Source organism: Oncorhynchus mykiss, chromosome 25, assembly GCF_013265735.2.
Source record: "Oncorhynchus mykiss isolate Arlee chromosome 25, USDA_OmykA_1.1, whole genome shotgun sequence".
Lineage (NCBI taxonomy): Eukaryota > Metazoa > Chordata > Actinopteri > Salmoniformes > Salmonidae > Oncorhynchus > Oncorhynchus mykiss.
The window spans coordinates 29370540-29392318 of record NC_048589.1 but is presented as its reverse complement, the minus strand read 5'-3'; the positions used below and the strand labels follow the sequence as shown (position 1 = coordinate 29392318).

General features: G+C 41.7%; 3 protein-coding genes across 6 annotated transcripts in view; 1 reads left to right on the top strand and 2 right to left on the bottom strand.

Annotated features, from left to right (window-relative positions):
• Positions 1 to 220: 220 nt before the first annotated feature.
• On the bottom strand, positions 221 to 10606 carry LOC110505760 (REST corepressor 1). Of its 3 annotated transcripts, none has more exons than XM_021585187.2 (12): positions 9757 to 10590; positions 9597 to 9656; positions 8887 to 8967; positions 5887 to 6101; positions 5558 to 5685; positions 5334 to 5412; positions 5192 to 5245; positions 4869 to 5075; positions 4572 to 4649; positions 2213 to 2270; positions 1768 to 2012; positions 221 to 1505 (listed from the first exon to the last, which is right to left on the bottom strand). In XM_021585187.2, the coding sequence occupies exons 1-12, from the start codon at positions 9911 to 9913 to the stop codon at positions 1464 to 1466; spliced, it is 1404 nt and encodes a 467-aa protein (XP_021440862.1). In that variant the 5' UTR covers positions 9914 to 10590; the 3' UTR covers positions 221 to 1463. The 3 variants fall into 3 exon arrangements, with proteins under 3 accessions (XP_021440862.1, XP_021440863.1, XP_036818963.1); XM_021585188.2 differs by having other exon boundaries at positions 5567 to 5685; positions 9757 to 10586; XM_036963068.1 differs by lacking the exon at positions 9597 to 9656 and having other exon boundaries at positions 9757 to 10606.
• Positions 10607 to 11779: 1173 nt separating this feature from the next.
• On the top strand, positions 11780 to 14040 carry LOC110505761 (ankyrin repeat domain-containing protein 9). Its single transcript, XM_021585189.2, has one exon. It carries the CDS (start codon positions 12981 to 12983, stop codon positions 13845 to 13847), a length of 867 nt encoding a protein of 288 aa, XP_021440864.2. The 5' UTR covers positions 11780 to 12980; the 3' UTR covers positions 13848 to 14040.
• A 429-nt stretch (positions 14041 to 14469) lies between these two features.
• LOC110505758 (tectonin beta-propeller repeat-containing protein 2) overlaps positions 14470 to 21779 on the bottom strand; it is a 35399-nt gene continuing 28089 nt past the window's right edge. For both annotated transcript variants that reach the window (XM_021585185.2, XM_021585186.2), the window contains exons 18-20: positions 18792 to 18933; positions 18459 to 18608; positions 14470 to 16138 (exon numbers count right to left, since the gene is read on the bottom strand). In XM_021585185.2, the coding sequence (XP_021440860.2) occupies positions 15990 to 16138; positions 18459 to 18608; positions 18792 to 18933 (441 nt within the window). In that variant the 3' untranslated portion in view covers positions 14470 to 15989. The remainder of the gene's footprint in view (positions 16139 to 18458; positions 18609 to 18791; positions 18934 to 21779) is intronic.

The window sequence follows — 21779 nt, the reverse complement described above, 5'->3', positions numbered from 1 at the left end:
GTTTTATATACACAGTGTACCAAACATTTGGAACACCTTCCTAACAGAGTTGACCTAAATATGACAAGTCGTGCTGAAAGACAGAACAAATGAGCCTGAGTGCCAACCTGTTTGTGCCATGTTGTGACTCATAATAAGCAATGGAGTTGGCAAGAGCAAACAGGTCTGGGACCAGGCTAAAAGCAAATAGCAGGAAAAGACAAAAGAGCATCCAGTGAAATCTTTTAAATGTCCCTATAAATCCTTCAAATTTATTTATGGTTAATTAATGAGCAAACTGAATACACAATGGTAAATGACAGCAATAAAATGTACACACATTAAAACCCCACCTCAGGCATTCACAATTTCTTCACAAATATATATATATATATATATAAAAAAAGTTTCAAAACAGTACGCTAAATCATGGTATCAGTACATTAAAAACAGTTGAATACAATAGGCAGGTTGCTGCGAAAGGTACAAGGTTTGAACTGACAAATAACACATTTCAAACTCAATGTTTAAATTAAAAATGTCAAAATTCTCTCATTCATCTACTTAACTTCTCATTCAACGGTCCTTTCAACTGAAAATCATTCATAACATAAATTGTTGACCCGATTGTCCTGAGGTTACTAGTAAACTGAAAATGGACATCCTCACAATGTTTAACAGCTCCTCTTTATAGTTCCTTACATTAATTACAACAACTAATGCATTATTAATAAATATGCACTAGGGTCACAGACAAAAGGTTAGGGAGGAAGAAGACAAATATAAATGGTTATGTAGTATCAACTTGCACTGGGTCTCAATATGAAATGTTCCTGTGGAAATGCCATCCTCTCATTCTACGCCCTGTGTCAGGGTAAGTCAGGGGAGTTGTACCCCATCTCCAACACTGCGATGGTATTTATTGGGGTGTTTTTTTCTTTATGTCTGCCTGGTGTACAAAGACATCTTCGTCAAGCACACAGAATGACAGGATAGTAATCCACAGGGTCATTTCATAATGAGACCTATTGTGATTAAATATTACACAACAAAAAAACAGTCTTTACAAAGTAAAGAGGGTTACAGAAGGATAAAATTAAACATGTGTATTGTGGTCTAGATCACAGGGATCATCTGTAATGTTGAGTGACAGGGTAAGAGAGGCCAGATACAAAAACAAGTTCAATTTGATACAGAAGATTTCCTTCTCACCAAGGTGACAAAAACAGTGATGGGATAAAGTGCAGTCAGATAATCCTGGTTACTTTGACTGTCAGACCGGCTGAAGAATGGCGCTTGAGTTAATTGGTGGGCAGCTGCAAAACATTCTTGAATTGGGGAAGATGTAACAGGAATGACCTTCTTGAAGAAGCACACACAGGCAGGATGTAACCTGTGCAGATTAATCATCGCCTCTTCAGCACAAAATTCAAATCTCAGAGGGAGGAGTTCCGCCAACAGAACAATCCAAGATGGCCGACCACTCAGGATGCCAGAGGTTGTTTTGCCGCCACTGGCGATGATTCCTGTAAAGGGACAATGGGGAGTATTTGCAATTAATACATCTGGCAAATCAAACTGAAATTAAAGACTGGATTTCTTTGTACATCCCTCTGAATTACTATACTGGTGCAAATAAAAAGGGGACCACTAAAATAGTAGGGCACAGTGCAAATTGTGTCTCAATTCATACTGAGATTGATAACTGAGTTTAGCCAATTAAATCCTTTACATAAAAAGAAAAAATAAATCCATAATAGAATGCAATTAAACTGGTCAGTCACAGACCTCTTTTTGATCCTCTGGCACCACAGGGGTGGTGGCTCCATCCTCAGTAGAAGATATGTCCATTTTCTCCTCCTCTCCTCCCTTGGCTGCTCCCTCCATCCCGTGCTCAGCCTCCCATTCCTGCAGCACCTCATCCAGGTTGAAGCGTCGGCGGTAGTTAACAAAGAAGTTCTTCACCTGCACCACTGACTTGTTGCCAATCACGTCCGAGATAGCCTGGAAGTCCCGCCCATATTTTCTGATGGCTGGAAGATGTTACAATGGAGGGAACAAACATTTTATACAAATGTAGATTATGTGCCATGCCCCCCCAGCAAAACAACTTAAGATGGAATTCTTTATACCATTACTTTTCACATGAGCCCCATTTCAGTTGGTTACATTTTCTTTCTACCTCCTCCCTTTCTCTAATCCCTAAACATCTGTTGCAATTGCAATCAATTACCTTGTACAGCAAGCAGTTGCTCCTCTGTTGTCCAGCGAGTGTTGAACTTCTGGGTCACCTGAGACATGAATGGTCATGTTATCACTGGCACACAAACATGACATACACCACAGGTCATAATGAGTTAAAAGCAGGGGTTGGAACCAGTTCAGGGAACAGAACAGAAAACCGCAAAAAAAAAAGTTTTTCTAGGAACAGAATCGGGAACGAAAGTGATCTATACTGTCCCGGACCATAACCGCTTTTTAAAAGCATGGGAACTAGTTAGTAATGTTCTTTTACGTTCCGGGCATTTGTTTTCAGTCCCACAAAAAATCTGCAACAAAGCAACTACGCAAAGTCCTCACTGTCACTCAAATGTATTTCAGTGTCTGCATGCCGCCTGAAAATCTTTGCCAGTGTGTTTGAGCGTATTCAGAAATTAGGGAGAGATTTTTTACTATAGAAGAATGGATTAACTTTTTCAATGCTAGTTAAGGATACTATTTATACTGAACAAAAATGCAACATGTAAAGTGTAAGGAAATATGTTTCATGAGCTGAAATAAAAGATCCCAGAAATATTCCATATGCACAAAAAGCTTATTTCTTTCAAATTGTGTGAACAAATTTGTTTACATCACTGTTTGTGAGCATTTCTCCTTTGCCAAAATAATGCATCCACCTGACAGCTATGGCATATCAAGAAGCTGATTACAGCATGATCATTACACAGGTGAATCTTGTGTTGGGGACAATAAAAGGCCACTAAAATGTGCAGATTTGTCACAACACAATGCCCCAGATGACTCAAGTTGAAGCGTGCATTTGGCATGCTGACTGCAGAAATGTCCACCTCCACATCCAGCTTCTTCACCTGCAGGATAAACTGAGACCAGCCACCTGGATATCTCATGAAACGGTGGGTTTGCACATCTGAAGTATTTCTGCACAAACTGTCAGAAACCATCTCAGGGATGATCTGTGTGCTCCTCATCCTCACCATTGTCTTGCAGTTAGGCGTCGTAACCAACTTCAGTGGGCAAATCTCACCTTCGATTGCCACTGGCATGCTGGAAAGGTGTGCTCTTCACGGATGAATGCCGGTTTCAACTGTACCGGGCAGGTGGCAGACAGCATGTATGGCGTTGTGTGGGCGAGCGGTTTGCTGATGTCAACTTTGTGAACAGAGTTCCGTGGTAGAGGTAGGGTTATAGTATGGGCAGACATAATCTACGGACAAACACAATTGCATTCTATCAATGGCAATTTGAATGCTCCGAGATACTAGGAAGAGATTCCGAGGACCATTGTCGTGCCATTCAGCCACCGCCATCACCTCATGTTTCAGCATGATAACGCACAGCTCCATGTCACAAGGATCTGTACACAATTCCTGGAAGCTGAAAATGTCCCAGTTCTTCCATGGCCTGCATACTCAGACGTGTCATCCATTGAGCATGTTTGGGATGCTCTGGATCAATGTGTACGACAGTATGTTCCAGTTTCCGCCACAATCCAGCAACTTCGCACAGCCATTGAAGAGGAGTGGGACAACATTCCACAGGCCTCAATCAACAGCCTAATCAACTCTATGCGAAAGAGATATGTCGTACTACATGAGGCAAATGGAGGTCACACCAGATACTGACTGGTTTTCTGATCCACGCCACATCCCTTTTTTTTTTCCCCCCAGTATCTGTGACAGATGTTTATCTTTATTCCCAGTCATTAGGGAATAATGAATTTATTTCAATTGACTGACTTCCTTCCTTACATGAACTGTAACTCAGTAAAATGTTGCGTTTATTTTTCTTCGGTTCACTACGTTTTATTAACTACAAAATGGTAAGACGTGTTTTTAATTTTAATTCTGGTGCCACTCTGCATTCACAAGCCTGTTAGCTAGCTCTGGTACAACGTTAAGGCAAATCTCGGAAGTTCAAAGACATTCAAGCTTGTTCATAGAAACCGCTCCTCCATAGGTATAATTCTGTGGATCTTAATTCAGATAATGTATGTCATAACAAGATGCCCAGGGCATCAAGCCAACTTCATCTCTCACTCTTTCCCTACTCAAAAAAATTCAGTCGCTCCATAGTAAGCTGCTCTATCCACACTGATTAGTGAAAGAATTTAAAATATGGAGTCAAATGTTAAAAAAAAACAATTTGAAGTTTAAAAAGGAACTATAGTTATAGATTTTTAGTTCAAGCCTGTTCAGAACTTCAGCGAAACAAAATCTTTTTTTGTTCAGAACGGAACGATTGGAAAATCATTTTGTTCCAACCCCTGGTTACAAGCCACAAGAGTAACATTAATTCTATGGAGAAAGAGACCAAATTAGATGGTCAGAACTCTAGGTAAGCAATAGCTTTACCTCAGGTACTCTGAAGTGGTCCACTCCCACGTCAAGCTTGTCCTTCAGAGCACTGTTATTCTGTTTGATGCTCTGGATCTAGAAAAGGGATAAAACTCATTCAGGAAACATTTCTAGGTTAACCCATCTCTCACCCGGACACAGGAGAATACTGAAGATACTTTAGGTCCTGTTCTTAATTTTCACACAAATCTCCCATTAACATCAACACATGATTGACGCAAAACTTACTCTCATCAGAGAAGAAAATCCTAGCAGAGAGAAGATTCATGTATTGATGTTAAGACTAACTCTAACCTGCCGTTTGATGGCAACCAGCTCCATGTCGATTTGCCTCAGCACACCGACTGCAGCAGGGGGGCTGGTGGACATAGCAGCTACGTCTCCCTGGCTCAGGTGCATTCCTTTAGGAGGCTTCTTTTTAGCACGATGCTGGTTCTTCCCTGGAGGACCCTGGGGTTCTTTCTTGACTTGGGTCAGCTTCTCTGCCATACTAGTATTCGGCTAGACGTAAAGGAATACATTTGGGTTAAAATGGCCAAAGTATCAAAACTAGGGAAAATGTAACATTAATTATTTCTGTTTCTATTCAAATGGTAATGAAAATATTTAGAAGCTACCCTCTGTACCACTGGTACTGGTTTTATCTCCTGTTTCTCAGGTGCAGCACCCAGCTGAAACAGAAAATCTACATGTTAGTTGGTTCAATAAAACAGCATCTATTTTGTGTATTAAGTTACAAGAGCCTCTGAACAGACCCACCTCTTTCTTCTCGTCCTTATTTGGTTCGTACACTACATCCCTTGGAGTGTTACCATTGGTCTCCTCAGCCTCATTCTCACTAAAAAGACAAAGCAACATATTTATACATAGAAAAATGTATTCTTGGCCTGACTTTCCAAGATTACAATATGTTTTTCTAACCAATTTAAGTTTTTAAAAGGAAGAGAGAATGTGGTTCATGCATTTTAAACAAAAGCACACACTTTTCATACCTCTCTTCTCGTTCCCTCTTCTGCTTGCGTGCATGGCGATCCATGACACTGGTTTTGCTCCGTGTCTTCTTCCAAGAGTAGTAAAATCTTACTAAGCTGGCAATGGACTTGTCAGGCAACTAGCACAAGAAGACTTTATCAATCAAGGAAAACACATTTTTCTACACGATTTGTTGTTTAGAGACATCACACAATGGGCACCCCAAATTAGTATTTAGTGTCTCATGTGCCATGGTCAACTATGTGTTACAATGTTTGTCAATTAAGTATTCGGTTTTAAACAGATTTAAAAAAAACTAAAAACATTTTTAGTGTCTCACCATCTGCTGTATACGGTGGAAAGTTTTTCCGTGGAAGCTAAAACCCTGTTCAAACAGGACCTTGTCCTCCACTGACCACTCATCTGGGAAAGGTGTGAAGTTGGGCAAATCTGCCAGGGACTTCTCAATGTTGTGCTTGTGCCAGAAAAGCATCCCCAGTGCCTGCTCCATGTTGTACCCATGCTTCTCTTTGGTAATTGCAATGTATTCATCCACTGTAAAAAAACAAAATAAAAATAGTAGTTAGTGCCTTCAATAAGTATATACTATACCCCATTGACTTATTCCACATTGCGTTTTGTTACAGCCTGAATTAAAAATGGATGACATGCATTTATTTTCTCACCCGTCTACACACAATACCCTCTAATGACAAAGTTAAAACATGTTTTATACATTATTGCAAATGTATTGAAAATTAAATACAGAAATCTAATTTAAATAAGTATTCACACGAGACAATACTTTGTGGAAGCAGCGATTATAGCTGTGAGTCTTTCTGGGTAAGTTTCTAAAAGCTTTCCACACCTGGAATGTGCAACATTTGCAATTTTATTTTATTTTATTCAAGCTTGCCATAGAGTTTTGACTTAAATCTACTTGAAAATCTAACTCGGCCACTCAGGAACAGTAACTGTCTTCTTGGTAAACAACTCCATTAAAGATTTGGCCTTGTGTTTCAGGTTACTGTCCTGCTAAAAAAGTTAATGCATTTCCTAGTGTCTGGTGGAAAGCAGACTGAACCATGCTTTCCTCTAGAATTTTGCCTGTGCTTAGTTCCATTCCATTTATTTATGTTGGGGGTTACAAGCATACCCATAACATGATGCAGCCACAGCTATGCTTGGAAATATGGAGTGTGGTACTCAGTAACATGTTATATTGGATTTGCCCCTGAACACTTTGTATTCAGGACATTTTTTGCAGTATTACTTTAGTACCTTATTGCAAACAGGATGCATGTTTCATAATACTTTTTAATTTACAGGCACAGTTCTTTTTACTCTTTCAGTTAGGTTAGTATTGTGGAGTAACTACAATGTTGTTGATCCATCCTCAGTTTTCTCCTCTGTTTTAAAGTCACCATTGGCCTCATAGTAAAATCCCTGAGAGCATTCCTTCCTCTCTAGCAACAGTTCAGAAGGATGCCTGTATCTTTGTAGTGACTGGGTATATTGATGCAGTACACCATCCAACATGTAATTAATAACTTCACCAAGCTCAAAGGGATATTAAAATGTTGTTTTTTTTGGCAGCCATTTTACGGGCTCAAATAAAATGAAAAATCTAATTAAGATGTATTTGGCGCATGTGAGAAATACAACAGGTGTAGACTTTACCGTGAAATGCTTACTTTGCCAACAATGCAGAGTTAGAAAGCTCCTGATCAATTGTGCTATTTTACATTTTTTTTAAGCTGTGGATTTAAAAACATTTTGGGGTTGGTTTCATGTTTCCACCATAATTTCCTATGACTGAAAATAGCTTCTGGGCATCAGAACAGCTATCACTAACCTCGATTTGGGTGAGGACTTCTCCTTCAATGAGTCAGAGGTGGAGAACATATTGATTATACAAGACCCAAATCCCAGACTCCCTCTGAGAAGGAGGCGGTGGCAGCGCTATAGAGACAAACGTGCGGGATACCTGAAGGGACTACGTCTGCGAGTGGATAAACCGCCTACCCTCTGTTCTATTGACAAACATGCAATCACTGGAGAATAAACTGGACAGGCTCCGTTAGAGATGATCCTATCAACATGATCTAAAAAAACTATAATAACCTATTTTTCCAAGAGTCATGGCTGAACAAGGACGTGGATTCTTTTTTTTATCTAGCAGGAACGACCAGCAGTTTTGGGAATGCTCAGGGGAGGGAGTGTCTCTTTGTAAACAGCTGGTGCACAACCTCTAATACTAGGGAAGTCTTGAGGTTCTACTCGCCTGAGTTAGAATACCGTATTTTATTTTTACCTTTATTTAACTAGGCAAGTAAGTTATTTTCGATGACGGCCTAAGAACAGTGGGTTAACTGCCTGTTCAGGGGCAGAACGACAAGTCAGTTAAGTTCTTCCACACCGATCTCAACAAACCATTTCTTTATGGTCCTCGGTTTGTGCACAGGGGCATTGTTATGGTGAAACAGGAAACTGTTGCCACAAAGCTGGAAGCACAGAATTGTCTAGAATGTCATTGTATGCAGTTTCATTAAGATTTCCATTCACTGGAACTAAAGGGTCTAGTCCTAACCATGAAAAAGAGCCCCAGACCATTATTCTTCCTCCACCAAACTTTACAGTTGGCACTATGCATTGGGGTAGGTAGCATTTGTCGGACTGCCAGCTGGTGAAGCGTGATTCATCAGTCCAGAGAATGCATTTCCACTGCTCCAGAGTCCAATGGCGGTGAGCTTTACACCACTCCAGCTGACGCTTGGCATTGCATTAAGTGATCTTAAGCTTGTGTGCGGTAACCGAGGACAGACGATTTTTACGTGCTATAGCACTCGGCTGTCCCATTCTGTGTGTGGCCTACCACTTTGCGGCTGAGCAGTTGTAACTCCTAGACGTTTACACTTAACAGCACTTATAGTTGACCGGGGCATCTCTAGCAGGGCAGAAATTTGAGGAACTGACTTGTTGCAAAGGTGGCATCCTATGACAGTGCCAAGTTAAGTCACTGAGCTATTCAGTAAGGCCATTCTACTGCCAGTGTTTGTCTATGGAGATTGCATGGCTGTGCGCTCAATTTTAAATGCCTGTCAGCAACGGGTGTGGCTGAAAAAGCCGAATCCAAAATGTGGAAAAAGTCATGGGCACACACAGAGAGAGAGACAGAAAGAGAGACAAAAGACTGGAATAACACTCATCTACCCATTTCTGCTACTATTGTATAGTTAAATCATTAAGTTAATATTTTGCTTCAGGTAAACTTCAGATTTGTAAAAGCAACTATTTTACATTTAGTATATAATGAGAAAATGGCTTGAATGTTCCTTACATTTAGCTTCGGCCAGGTTCCGACTGGGGATCCACACCCGCATGCCCAAGTTGTCCCTCTCCTCGGCCACTTTGGCAATCTCTGACATAGGGGAATAATGGGATTAAATGATTACCAGTGACTTCATTACTCTTAAACTACTCTGCCTTTATCTTTCAAAAAAAAAAAAATGAAACTGGTGAAATTGGCATCACAAGCCAATTAATCATCTCACAGAGAGATAATTTATACAATTTAAAACAAATATTGACCATGAGCAGTCAGGACTTACAATCATAAAGTAAAAGCAGCTACACAATCAATTTCATAATGCTTCATTCTTTGATGGGTAGCAATCATATCTAAACAATATTTCTCTCTCAATAAATAATAAATGGTCGTTCACCCAACATTTAGGGCCTAGCTATGACTGGTGTAAAATAAACTTTTTAAATTAGCCATTACATCTCAAACATGTTTTAATTCAGCAGCTAAAAATGCTGAAATATATTGGATATGTTTTAACATCAGTGATTGAGTTGTTAAATCCATTCAAACATTAAACAAAATGTAGCCATGTACAGGAGTTGGAATGTCAGAAGAATCAAGATTAGCAGTAACAAGCCAGTTTAGTCAAGGTTCGTGGAAACTACAACCAGGAATTGTTCGAGGCTATCACGTCTGGTAACGTGTTCTAGCTTTACGACTGTCTGAATGGCAAAATGACTCACCTGGATCATAGTCTGGCACAAGAGCTTGATACTGGGTCCCAACTCTCATGCCACCACTACCTGAACATAAAATAAACACAGGATTAACATTTTTGAATCAGTGTACAAATGTATGAAGTAGTTTAGTGTGACCGAGGCTACCACTGTCGTGTTGACCTACCATGCTCATCATCACTGGAACAGCCCGAACTTCCTTCTTCCCATGAATTGTTGCTATTTCCATTTGTAGAAAAACTTTTGTTTGGATTATTCACTGCATTCCTACCCCTTCTTTTCCCAGACATTTCTGAACCACTCTTTTCCATCATTGCAGGCATTTTTTAAATGGAGAAAGAGCAAAACTATTTGAATTTCGGCTAGCTACTGTCTGGCTATCGTCAGCAGCACCTTGCTAGTTTGCTAGCTAGCGAACAAAGTAACGTTAGCGAGTTGGCTAGCTAAGCTGCTGGCTAGCTGGACGAAACTATGATGACCAACTGATTAAATTGGTCAACTAACCAGCTAAAGACTGCTTTATTATTAAATTAGTTCAGATAGCTAGCTTGCTCCAAAAAATATGACTGGTGACCAAAAAGCTGTTGTGTGGCTCTCTTGAATATTAACCAGCCACCCAGAAAGCTAGCTAGCAAGAAATACCCAAGTAAGCGAGGGGTGCTTCACTGCTAGCTTGCTACTACTTGGATAAAAGTTGCGGTTGCAACTAGCAAGCTTGATTTTTGAAATACATTAGCATAGCTACGTGGCTTTAACACCAGCATTTGTCAACTATATTCTACAGACTTTGACTAGTTAGCTGGCTACTTTTGTCCATTATAGTCGTTACTAAGAGGTGTCGAGAATCTTGCCAGGTAGGTCGGTTGCTAGTTCACACTCCACGGGGTCTTGATAAAGTGCACGACTGCATCAAATGGAACTCCGAATTTTTCAAGCCTTGCCCTGAACAGAGACCCCTCAAACTAATGATGAGGACCAATTCTCTTCTTACCTGGAAACTAGAGGCTACAATTAATTAAGTAATGATTTAATTGGGAATTTACGCAACTAAACAAAATTAGTTCTGCAAATACAGCCAATTTATGGAATTAATAAAAATCCAAGGTTATTTAAAATAATCTCACTGAAAACAGTGAATAAATTAATCAAATCATATGAATTTCAGTCCCTTTATTTTATTTTAAAGGACTGCATTTATTTTCGTTTTTGTTTATATGCCAGAGACCAAATTATGCTTAAACCTATATTAGCTCATTAACCTCAATCTGTCATGAGCCCCTGGTCCCCATCCTCAGAAGCCCTATAAAGGAGCAATGTCTTGCATTCACATTGTCACAATCAAGCTACTTCTGGTCTCCTTGAAAAGGGTACTCTAAAATAGTATGTGCATGTATTCATAGCAATGCAGTTGCAAACTATGCCCTCCAAAAATATCTCGCCAGGGAAGTCAAACAATATTTGGGGAGCTCAATAGTCTACTTGAGCTAGACTCATATCTTGCTAAATGGGGATCTAGGAAAGGTATAGGAAATACTTTCTATAGGCTAATTTTTTACCTGATATTAATTCATCTCTTTTTGTTTTACTTCACTGGCCAAGTACTTCTGGAAGGCACTGTATCTGTGCAGATACATGAATAAGATACAAAATGTGTTTTGTTTTTTTCCTCTGCTCTTATGCTTTTTCCATTGTTATTCCCACACAGATGTGGTGATAACAGATTGTGATGTATTTCATTCTCCACTTAACATTAATTTAATCAAAAACTCATCCATCATGCTTCTTCTGAACTGTAACGTGGCCTATTTTATAGAGTATAGCCCAGCCCTATCTAGCTGCAGCAGTCATGCTCACATCTATACAGTAAATCAAAATATTATCTTTAGTGATCTTCAATTTCTCATTACATAGGCTACACAGATTACCCATGCCATAATGTCATGTTAGTAGGGTTGGGGTTTATAACTATGGAACATCACTGTGCCTGTTTGCATCGTCACTGGGATATAGTCACTGGGAAATTAAGATTGCTATTACTCAAAACCATGCTCAAGTAGAATATGGAGAACAGTAGAAGCCCATACAACTCCACACCAGTATGGGTGAAAGGTAGCCTAGTGGCTACAGCATTGGGCCAGTAACAGAAAGGATACTATAATAATATATGTTTTATTTTACTACACATTTTAATTAGCTTATTCAGAACCAATTTTACACTGATTTCCCACTTCATAACCCATTTTAAATTGCATTTACACTTCTGCATGACTCATAATAAATAATGTCAACAGGTCAGATTTGATCATACCATGATGTGTGGACATATTGTAAGCTGTATGTTTTCAAATGAATTTAAATGGGTGATGAGGGTGAAGATGATGAAGATGTGCATATGCTACTTTGTCAATTCAAGGTTATTTATGACATGTAATTACACGTAGTCAGCAGGCAGATGGCGTGGTGGACTATCGAAAATACGCCTATAATTGTCTTTCCTAAACTGAAGCTGCTAAAACTAATACGTTATATAACACATACATTTGACTTTTGCACGAACCTACAAGCTGTTACACAATTTGAGGTTAACTTGAATGTCAACGTTTAAAAAACACTTTCAAATACCTATATTGTTGCCTGTCGAGACCTGTAGTCCATGTTATTGATGTGGTATATCTTGTTTAATAGGTCTAAAGTCGATAGGTGTAACCTAATCCTGACGACACAACACGATCTGAACAAGATGTAAATTCCTTGAAATTATGAAACCCGAGGTGGCGCGTTGCACCAGACGCTCAATTACATAATGCACTGCCGAACCACAACCGGACGGTTCTGTTTGCACTGGGGACATTCGATAGGGGCGATAGCGCGTTGCCCAAACAAATCGCTCACATGGCGCACTAAACACATACTTTAAAGTTAACGGCACTTGGAATTTAGGACGTCACATTTAATCTCACCTTGGAGTCGTCATCAGACAGCCAATGGGGATATTTGTTGACGCAGTGAGCGACCAACGAGGGCAGTCGTGAAGGAGTTCCACTATTGCCTATTGCAAGGGTATATAAACTGCCGATGGAGTCTGAAGAAGGTTTGAAGCAAGTCAATAACAGCCGAAACATACTGAACGCAGACTCCAAGAGCAGCGAGACAGAAGAGCCGTTACGTTTGCTATGGGCTTTCATTTTTATTTGAAAAACTTTTTGCCGTGTGTTATGCAAGTTCCCTAAATTCAGCTATTGATTATTTTATATATTTATAACTGTTTTCTTCTAAATCACATCTGACATCCTGTGTTGATGTTAACAGAGCTGGCACAGAGGTGCTAGGCTATACCTTGCAAAAAAAGGTATATTCAGAAATTAAAGGAATCTGCCGAACACAGTAGCAATGCCTTACGATCTAGGTGTGTTTGACAGCCGGGCCGATTATAAATCAGAGAAACAGTGCCAAAGAACCTCCTTTGCCTTCTACCAAGCAGTGCGGGACCTGTTACCAGTATGGGTGCTCGAGGACATGCGGACTATGGAAGTGTTTCATTGGGAAGAAGGGCGGGCATGCTCTTTTACTCCACCCGAGGCTTTTCTGTATGCACTTGTTCACGACCATCAACAATACGCCAAATTCCTCCTCAACAGATACTCTGTTGGTGCACTGGAGATGCCCAGTCAAAGCTTCTGCTGCTGCCAAGCATCAGCAACACCGCATCTCACAGTTGCTGTTCGCTATAATCGTATTACTATCCTGAAAATGATCATGGACTCCCTAAAAGACTTCTCTGATAGTGAGCGCCAGAGCTACTTGAACACCCGTGGATGTTTTCACATGCAAGGAGGCAAAGACGTATTGCATCTGGCGTGCGAACTGGTGCGCCCTGAGTGTTTGATTATGTTACTAGGACACGGTGCATGTCCTTATGTCACAGACCGAGATGGGAACACCCCCTTGGACTGCCTCCTAAATCAGATACGTCAGGGCGAGCCTGACATGCGTAGCAAGCACGTCTGCCTTGGTTACCTCATTCTCTTCATGCCAAAATTCAATTTTCAAATGAAGGGACAGTTGCAGAAGAATCCAGGGCTGTGGCAGAGTCTTATTGGAGAGCAGGCGCTCCAGTGGCTCTTAGAACTATCTCCTCCCTCTCTCTTTGTTCAGGCTATGCATAAGATGACCCAGTCTAAACCTGTTAAACAGTTGGACTCTCTGCCAGACTTTCTGAAACCACTGGACTTCAGGCTACACCAGTATACCAGATGAAACTACTCGACAGGTTTATTTTTGGCTATGGTGTGAACGATTTAATAGTGTGAATAAAATGCAGTATGCAGCTTTGTAAATAGGAACAACAACTCAAAAGGTTATTTCATTTTGATGTTTAAAAACAATGCACTATAGAATACACATCTGGACTTGAATAATGTTGCAATGTAAATAAGAGTTGTGTACGAGAGAACCTGTTGCAGTTTTCTTTCAACCAGAATATACTTGGCCATTATCTGGCAGTTGTGGAGTGAAGCAGGGCAGAGAACGTTATTACTATAGTAACTACACAGGCAACTGAGAAGTGTTGTGTTACAGACCTACAGAAACAATAGACTAGGTCCAAAACTATGAACGTTTCACAGCATGGTATTACCCATAACATGGCACAATGGTTTGAATGTGCTTTTTGCACACATTCATGGTTGTTTTCTCTGCTGATGATTGCATGGCTCATGGTCAGAAGGAAAACATTCTCAGCTCCCGTCCTGTCCTAGGCCCCCACAATTTTGTTCCAGATCAGCACTGTGTTAGTGATGGGCTAGAGTAAAAATGTGCAGTTCTATGGAGTTGAGAAACACTGCTATATCTACGGAGGTCATACAGCACCATCAGGCAGTCTCTGTAAACACCTTTATTAAGGAAGTTCATTCATATGGAGGAGAGGCATGGATTCATACAACAGGATTCAGTGGACTTGCAGTGCTGTGTATCCCATATAGACACACACAGAGGGGATACTTCAACACGATCTTTGGGTTTTCCTGTCTAGTGTAAAACATCTGTCATTAAATCTGATTTTACATCTCAAATGGCACCCTATTCATCTATATTGTGCACTACTTCTGGCCCGGACTTTGTCAATCTGAATTGAACTGGCAAACTCCTAAGGATTAAATAGCACTAGAGTACAGTATTCAGAAGCAACAATATGATACCATTAAATGCATGATTCCCTTAATTATTCAGTAGCTGTATTAAGACGGAATAAATTATTTGGTTCGTTTCCCTTTCTGGTAGTTATACAAAATACACGTGTTATAAATCTCCCAGAACAAACTCCTGCAAATATCCCTTCCTTAGTGAGTACAGTATTCCACAGTAAAAAAAGGAAGCATCAATCAATATGTGCACAGCAAGCACCTACACTTATGTGGTACCCTTGCACTGTGACTAACATGATACATTTCTCCATTCAAGTACTTACAGTCACGTTACTTCTGTGTTATTAAAAAAAATGGATCTCCTTCATACTACCATCGTAGTTTCCTTTAAAACAACATGAAAACATAATTCAAAGACCATGGCCCTATATAACTCCTGTGATAGTGGTTCAACTGGACTAGAGGTATGACAGATCTAAATATTTAATTGAAGATACACTATTGGAAGGCTCTAAGTGTGTTGTGGTACGTACAGTATTCATCGGAATAAATCGATAAGTAAAAAACAATACAAGAGCTACAGTAAGTTCCTTTGGGAGAGGATGTTTTCTAAGAAAACAACAGACTGTCTTAGGGTATAAAGTCTAGACTAATGCTGTGTACGGTCTCAGGGTAGCAAGTCTTGACTAGTGCTGTGTACTGGGAGTGCAGTTACCTTCCCACTTCAATTAAAGTGCAAACTAACTAAAATGAAGAAAAATATTGCCTTCCTAAAATGTCACCAATAATTACTTTTTTAAAAACTAATATAACAATTAATTCCTTAAATTAAATTCAATAGGGATTGGTTGGGTTAGGTTAAAAGTAAACACTGGTTGTACACAGCATGAGGTGGTCTGGGAGACACCCCGTTCCCTTGGTAACACCAATCATCCCATCCTGTCTGTCCACAGAGCCATTGTGCAATCCGTACTGATTCATAAGCACCTAGCAGTTGCCTTAGAATCTATTATGTACATAGGATGATAACATTAAAAATACATACAGTAGGTAAAGTGCCCACCAATAAATGCAATGCAGCCCATTTCAGTAGTGAAAGTGAATATTAATAAAGAGTGGTTGTTCCAGTTGGGGAGAAACGTGAGAAATAGTACCCTATTCCCTTCATAGTCCACGACTTGACCAGAGCCCTATGCACTATCCCTAGTCAAATGTAGTGCACTATATAGGGAATATAACACAATTTAAGTCTTCTTTAGATGACCTCCCACTCCTCCTCCAGGTCCTCTCCTCTCAGGGAGCCTGTGTTGACATGGGAATTGATGGTGTGCACCAGGGTCTCGGTGAGCCGGTGCCTCAGACCTCCAGACACACTCACAGCCCACAGCTCGTCCATGGGTGTCACTGTGGGACAATCAGCATGTTGGTGGTGATCAGTTTGAGCAAGGCGAAGCAGAGGCACACAATTTTCTAATGTTGATCCCCTAACAAGGAGTTATTTGGGATGACTTGTAGATCAGTATTGTGACTGCAATGTAGTAGATCTCAAATGAGCCCAATGGAAGAGCAAGCCATTCATTAACTCTCCCTCCCTCCCTCCCTCCCTCACCTCTGGCGCGCTCTCCCTCACTCCCTCACCTCTGGCGCGCTCTCCCTCACCTCTGGCGCGCTCTCCCTCACCTCTGGCGCGCTCTCCCTCACCTCTGGCGCGCTCTCCCTCACTCCCTCACCTCTGGCGCGCTCTCCCTCACTCACTCACCTCTGGCGCGCTCTCCCTCACTCACTCACCTCTGGCGCGCTCTCCCTCACTCACTCACCTCTGGCGCGCTCTCCCTCACTCACTCACTCACTCACCTCTGGCGCGCTCTCCCTCACTCACTCACTCACCTCTGGCGCGCTCTCCCTCACTCACTCACCTCTGGCGCGCTCTCCCTCCCTCACTCACCTCTGGCGCGCTCTCCCTCACTCACCTCTGGCGCGCTCTCCCTCACTCACTCACTCACTCACTCACTCACTCACCTCTGGCGCGCTCTCCCTCACTCACTCACTCACCTCTGGCGCGCTCTCCCTCACTCACTCACTCACCTCTGGCGCGCTCTCCCTCACTCACTCACTCACCTCTGGCGCGCTCTCCCTCACTCACTCACCTCTGGCGCACTCTCCCTCACCTCTGGCGCGCTCTCCCTCACTTCCTCACCTCTGGCGCGCTCTCCCTCACCTCTGGCGCGCTCTCCCTCACTCCCTCACCTGTGGCGCGCTCTCCCTCACTCCCTCACCTGTGGCGCGCTCTCCCTCACTCCCTCACCTCTGGCGCGCTCTTTCTCACCCACCCACCTCTGGCGCGCTCTCTCTCACTCACCCACCCACCCACCCACCTCTGGTGCGCTCTCTCTCATGGATGGTGGTGTAGATGAGGCTGGGTCTAGTCATGCTATGGATGGTGGTGTAGATGAGGCTGGGTCTAGTCATGTTATGGATGGTGGTGTAGATGAGGCTGGGCCTAGTCATGCTATGGATGGTGGTGTAGATGAGGCTGGGTCTAGTCATGCTATGGATGGTGGTGTAGATGAGGCTGGGTCTAGTCATGTTATGGATGGTGGTGTAGATGAGGCTGGGCCTAGTCATGCTATGGATGGTGGTGTAGATGAGGCTGGGTCTAGTCATGCTATGGATGGTGGTGTAGATGAGGCTGGGTCTAGTCATGCTATGGATGGTGGTGTAGATGAGGCTGGGTCTAGTCATGTTATGGATGGTGGTGTAGATGAGGCTGGGCCTAGTCATGCTATGGATGGTGGTGTAGATGAGGCTGGGTCTAGTCATGCTATGGATGGTGATGTAGATGAGGCTGGGCCTAGTCATGCTATGGATGGTGATGTAGATGAGGCTGGGCCTAGTCATGCTATGGATGGTGGTGTAGATGAGGCTGGGCCTAGTCATGCTATGGATGGTGGTGTAGATGAGGCTGGGCCTAGTCATGCTATGGATGGTGGTGTAGATGAGGCTGGGTCTAGTCATGTTATGGATGGTGGTGTAGATGAGGCTGGGCCTAGTCATGCTATGGATGGTGGTGTAGATGAGGCTGGGTCTAGTCATGCTATGGATGGTGATGTAGATGAGGCTGGGCCTAGTCATGCTATGGATGGTGATGTAGATGAGGCTGGGCCTAGTCATGCTATGGATGGTGGTGTAGATGAGGCTGGGCCTAGTCATGCTATGGATGGTGGTGTAGATGAGGCTGGGCCTAGTCATGTTATGGATGGTGGTGTAGATGAGGCTGGGCCTAGTCATGTTATGGATGGTGGTGTAGATGAGGCTGGGCCTAGTCATGTTATGGATGGTGGTGTAGATGAGGCTGGGTCTCGTCATGCTATGGATGGTGGTGACTCATTACTCACTCAGCCTCATCAATCACCACTCCCTCCCTCCATCATCACTCACCTCTCTCCCTCCCTCATCACTTACCTCTCTCTCCCTCCCTCATCACTCACCTCTCTCTCCCTCCCTCACCATTCATCTCTCTCTCCCTCCCTCATCACTCACCTCTCTCTCCCTCCCTCATCACTCACCTCTCTCTCCCTCCCTCATCACTTACCTCTCTCTCTCTCTCCCTCATCACTCACCTCTCTCTCCCTCCCTCATCACTCACCTCTCTCTCCCTCCCTCATCACTCACCTCTCTCTCCCTCCCTCATCACTCACCTCTCTCTCCCTCCCTCATCACTCACCTGTCAGCCAGTTGACCAGGCCTGGTATCTTCTTCCAGTAGTCCCCTGCTGGGTTCTTGTCAGTGATACCATAGCGCCTCGCCACCTCCCCGTTGGGGCAGCGCACCCAAACAGTCTTCACACTCAGCACCAGCTGACTGGCCTGCAAGCCTGGGAATAATTTGGATAAATGAAAGGAAAAATTATGATCTAGTCTTTGGACAAAGGTTTTATGAATGGGTGTCTGATCTTCCACTTATGAATATGTAGATTACATAGTCTTTGGAGTCGGACAAAGGTGTTATTAATTATCGTTGGATGTCTGACTAGTTGGTCAATCTTCAGGTCATTCACCTGGAATGTGTTCCCAGTCTGTGCCGATAGGCATCTCGTCTGTGATTCCAGTGCGGACATGTACATTCCCTCTGTTGTCCATGGCCCACAGCATGCTGTCGTTGGGACTGGTGTGGATTCTAATAAAATGCACTCCTAGTGGCTGATGAAGCAGAAAACCATGACGGTGTCAACAACACAGCACAACAGGAGATATCATGGGCTGAACTATAAACTCAGTGTGAGGGTCAAGTATTTTTGTCTTGTATGTCTCCAGAATGACTTTATCATCAATATCTATAGTAAAATGCTAAGACAATTTTCTTTAACAGTCTGAAGATATGAGGATTGACTTAAACATAAAATACATAAGCAACCATCACTGTATTAATCAAATGCAGGCAGATGTACAATGTAGGCAATCATATTGGTCTTTCTATAAATAAAGGGCCAATTTGTGACATCAGGGTCAACACTTCAAAATGGTTTGATATACATTTAAATATGATTTTCTTGCAGCTTCACATGTAAAAGGAATATGAGTGTATAAAAGGCACAATGAGACCATAACTCCTAGCAACAACAAAACATCTACATGTAATTCAAATGTCACATCTAACATTGATACTGCATGTTTTTTTGTCATGCCTAGTAGCCAGGTCTGTTTGTGCTTTAGTGAACTCCTCTATCATTTATAGCCATGCTTAACCTTCCATTAGAATGAAAAAGATCAACAGCATCTCTATTTTCTAATAGTCGATGTAATAATATAATACAGTGGGTTCTGTAAACAACATAATTGACAATAATAATAACCAATAACTAAATCATTATAATTAGTAAACTCTTCAAGAAGTGTGTGAAAACTAGACATCGCATTCTTGCTTCCTCTATCCTTATCCCCTCCAATTCTTGTCTCTCCTTGAAAGTGCATTGAAGCCTAAGAGGAAGAACCTTCCTTCCTCTACCCCCAATGTGCTTTGAGAGGAAGGTGAGGAACGGAGGACACATCCCTCACCCATCACTCTCTAACATAAGTGGCACAGCAGTCTAATGCACTGCATCTCAGAGCTAGAGGCTTCACTACAGATCCTGGTTCGATTCCAGGCTGTATCACAACCGGCCGTTATTGGGAGTCCCATAGGGTGGTGCACAATTGGCCCAGCATCATCCGGGTTTGGCCCGAGTAGGTCGTCATTGTAAATAAGAATTTATTCTTAATTGACTTGCCCAGTTAAATAAAAACAAAATAAAAAAAACTGTTGCATCACTCACCTCTCACACTCTCTCAAGTATTTGACAGCTATTACATTTTTTTGACAGTGCCAGACTGACTGAGCTACCATAACACCCATGGCCTGTCCAGAAACAACCCATAATAGCTCCTACTGCCCAGAGTCTAGACACTTGTGGAGATCTGAGAGGGATTGATGGGTGGTGACATAGTGAGAGCTCCACCTTACCCTTTGATATGCTTGGTGGAATTTTGATTGTATAGCTTACACCTGTCCAATTCTCTGGGGCTAGGGGTTGTTTCTGGACAGAACCCCACACAACCCTCTGCGTGTATGGTGGATCTATAGTACAACTCCTGAGGTATTGGTTGGATGTTTAATTCCATTGTTATGCATACAGATTTGCACAGGTGTAAGCTGGACACACGCACAGCACCCTACCAGGCTGATCAGACAGGTCTGGGTAGCTGGACACACCCACAGCACCCTAACAGGCTGATCAGAAAGGTCTGGGTAGCTGGAGACCAGCTTTAAACAGTGATAGGATATATTTACACATTTGCTTCATTCCAGCTAGTTAGATGTGCAACCAAAGACTAACTATAGCTAGGGATATCTCTAGTCTAGCAACAGATACTATTGTTTTGGCCCCATAGCATAATTTAATAAGATAATCAATGGTTAACTAGGATCTATCAGTACGCTAACCATTTACAGTAACATCAGTTCATTAATAAGTTAATACACACTAAATCGTACGCAGGAATGGAGAAATCTTACTTTATCTTGCCATTGTGGCACGGTATGGGCAGCTATTAATCAATGAATGAATTGATTCACAGAAGGTTGAAGGGTGACCTACTTTGAAAGGACATAAAGTGTTGGCTGTGCACTTGACCAGGCATTCTACATTAAACTCCAACCAGATTTGAACATCAAAATAGCAAGTTGTTTTTGAGGTTTATATGCAAAAATTATACATTTTTATTTTTATTTCCATTCAAAAACTAATAAACAGCTGTTTTCACATTCCCGATTGCTCCATTTAACTATGGAAAACAAGAAATCAAAATGTACATGGACAGTAATCTTAACTCAGGTATCTTGATTTAATGTTGTCCAAGAATTAGGCTAATTATATTGACCACCATAACAACATAGACACAAAAATATTCTGTCAATCCTTGAAATAAACATTAATTCCTGCACCTTGGCAGTTGTTAAATCACATGCAGTATCACACAAGCTCTTTACCACTTGACTGTCATTCAGAAAATCCTTTCCTGAATCAGCTGATGTTGCATCCCCATGTAACTAAACAGCTAGATAGCAAACGTGCATCAAATAACTATTATGTAATTACTGAAGAACCCTGTTAATGACAGTATCGATTTTTGCTTTATTAATCATATTAAAGATACTCTTTCTGTTTGAAGCATTGGATTTTGCAATCACATACATCATTTTGGATATGTGTGCCCATAAACTGTTTTCACACCATAACATAGAGATACGAAATGATACCAGGTTACAGTACACTTCAGAGATCTCCATTCAAAAAAAAAAAGACAGCAATATCCAGGAATTTCACAGGATCAGGGTCAAAGTGTAATTTGATTGTTAAGAGCTTACTATATAACAAAAAAATATCATAAATGTAAGGAAAGAAAGGTAGTGTTTTATGTCACATGATTTTTGCCATATCTGTGAAGACTAAGCATGAGAAAGGGTTTAAACATATGTTTTAATTCAATTTATGAATTATATTGAATGC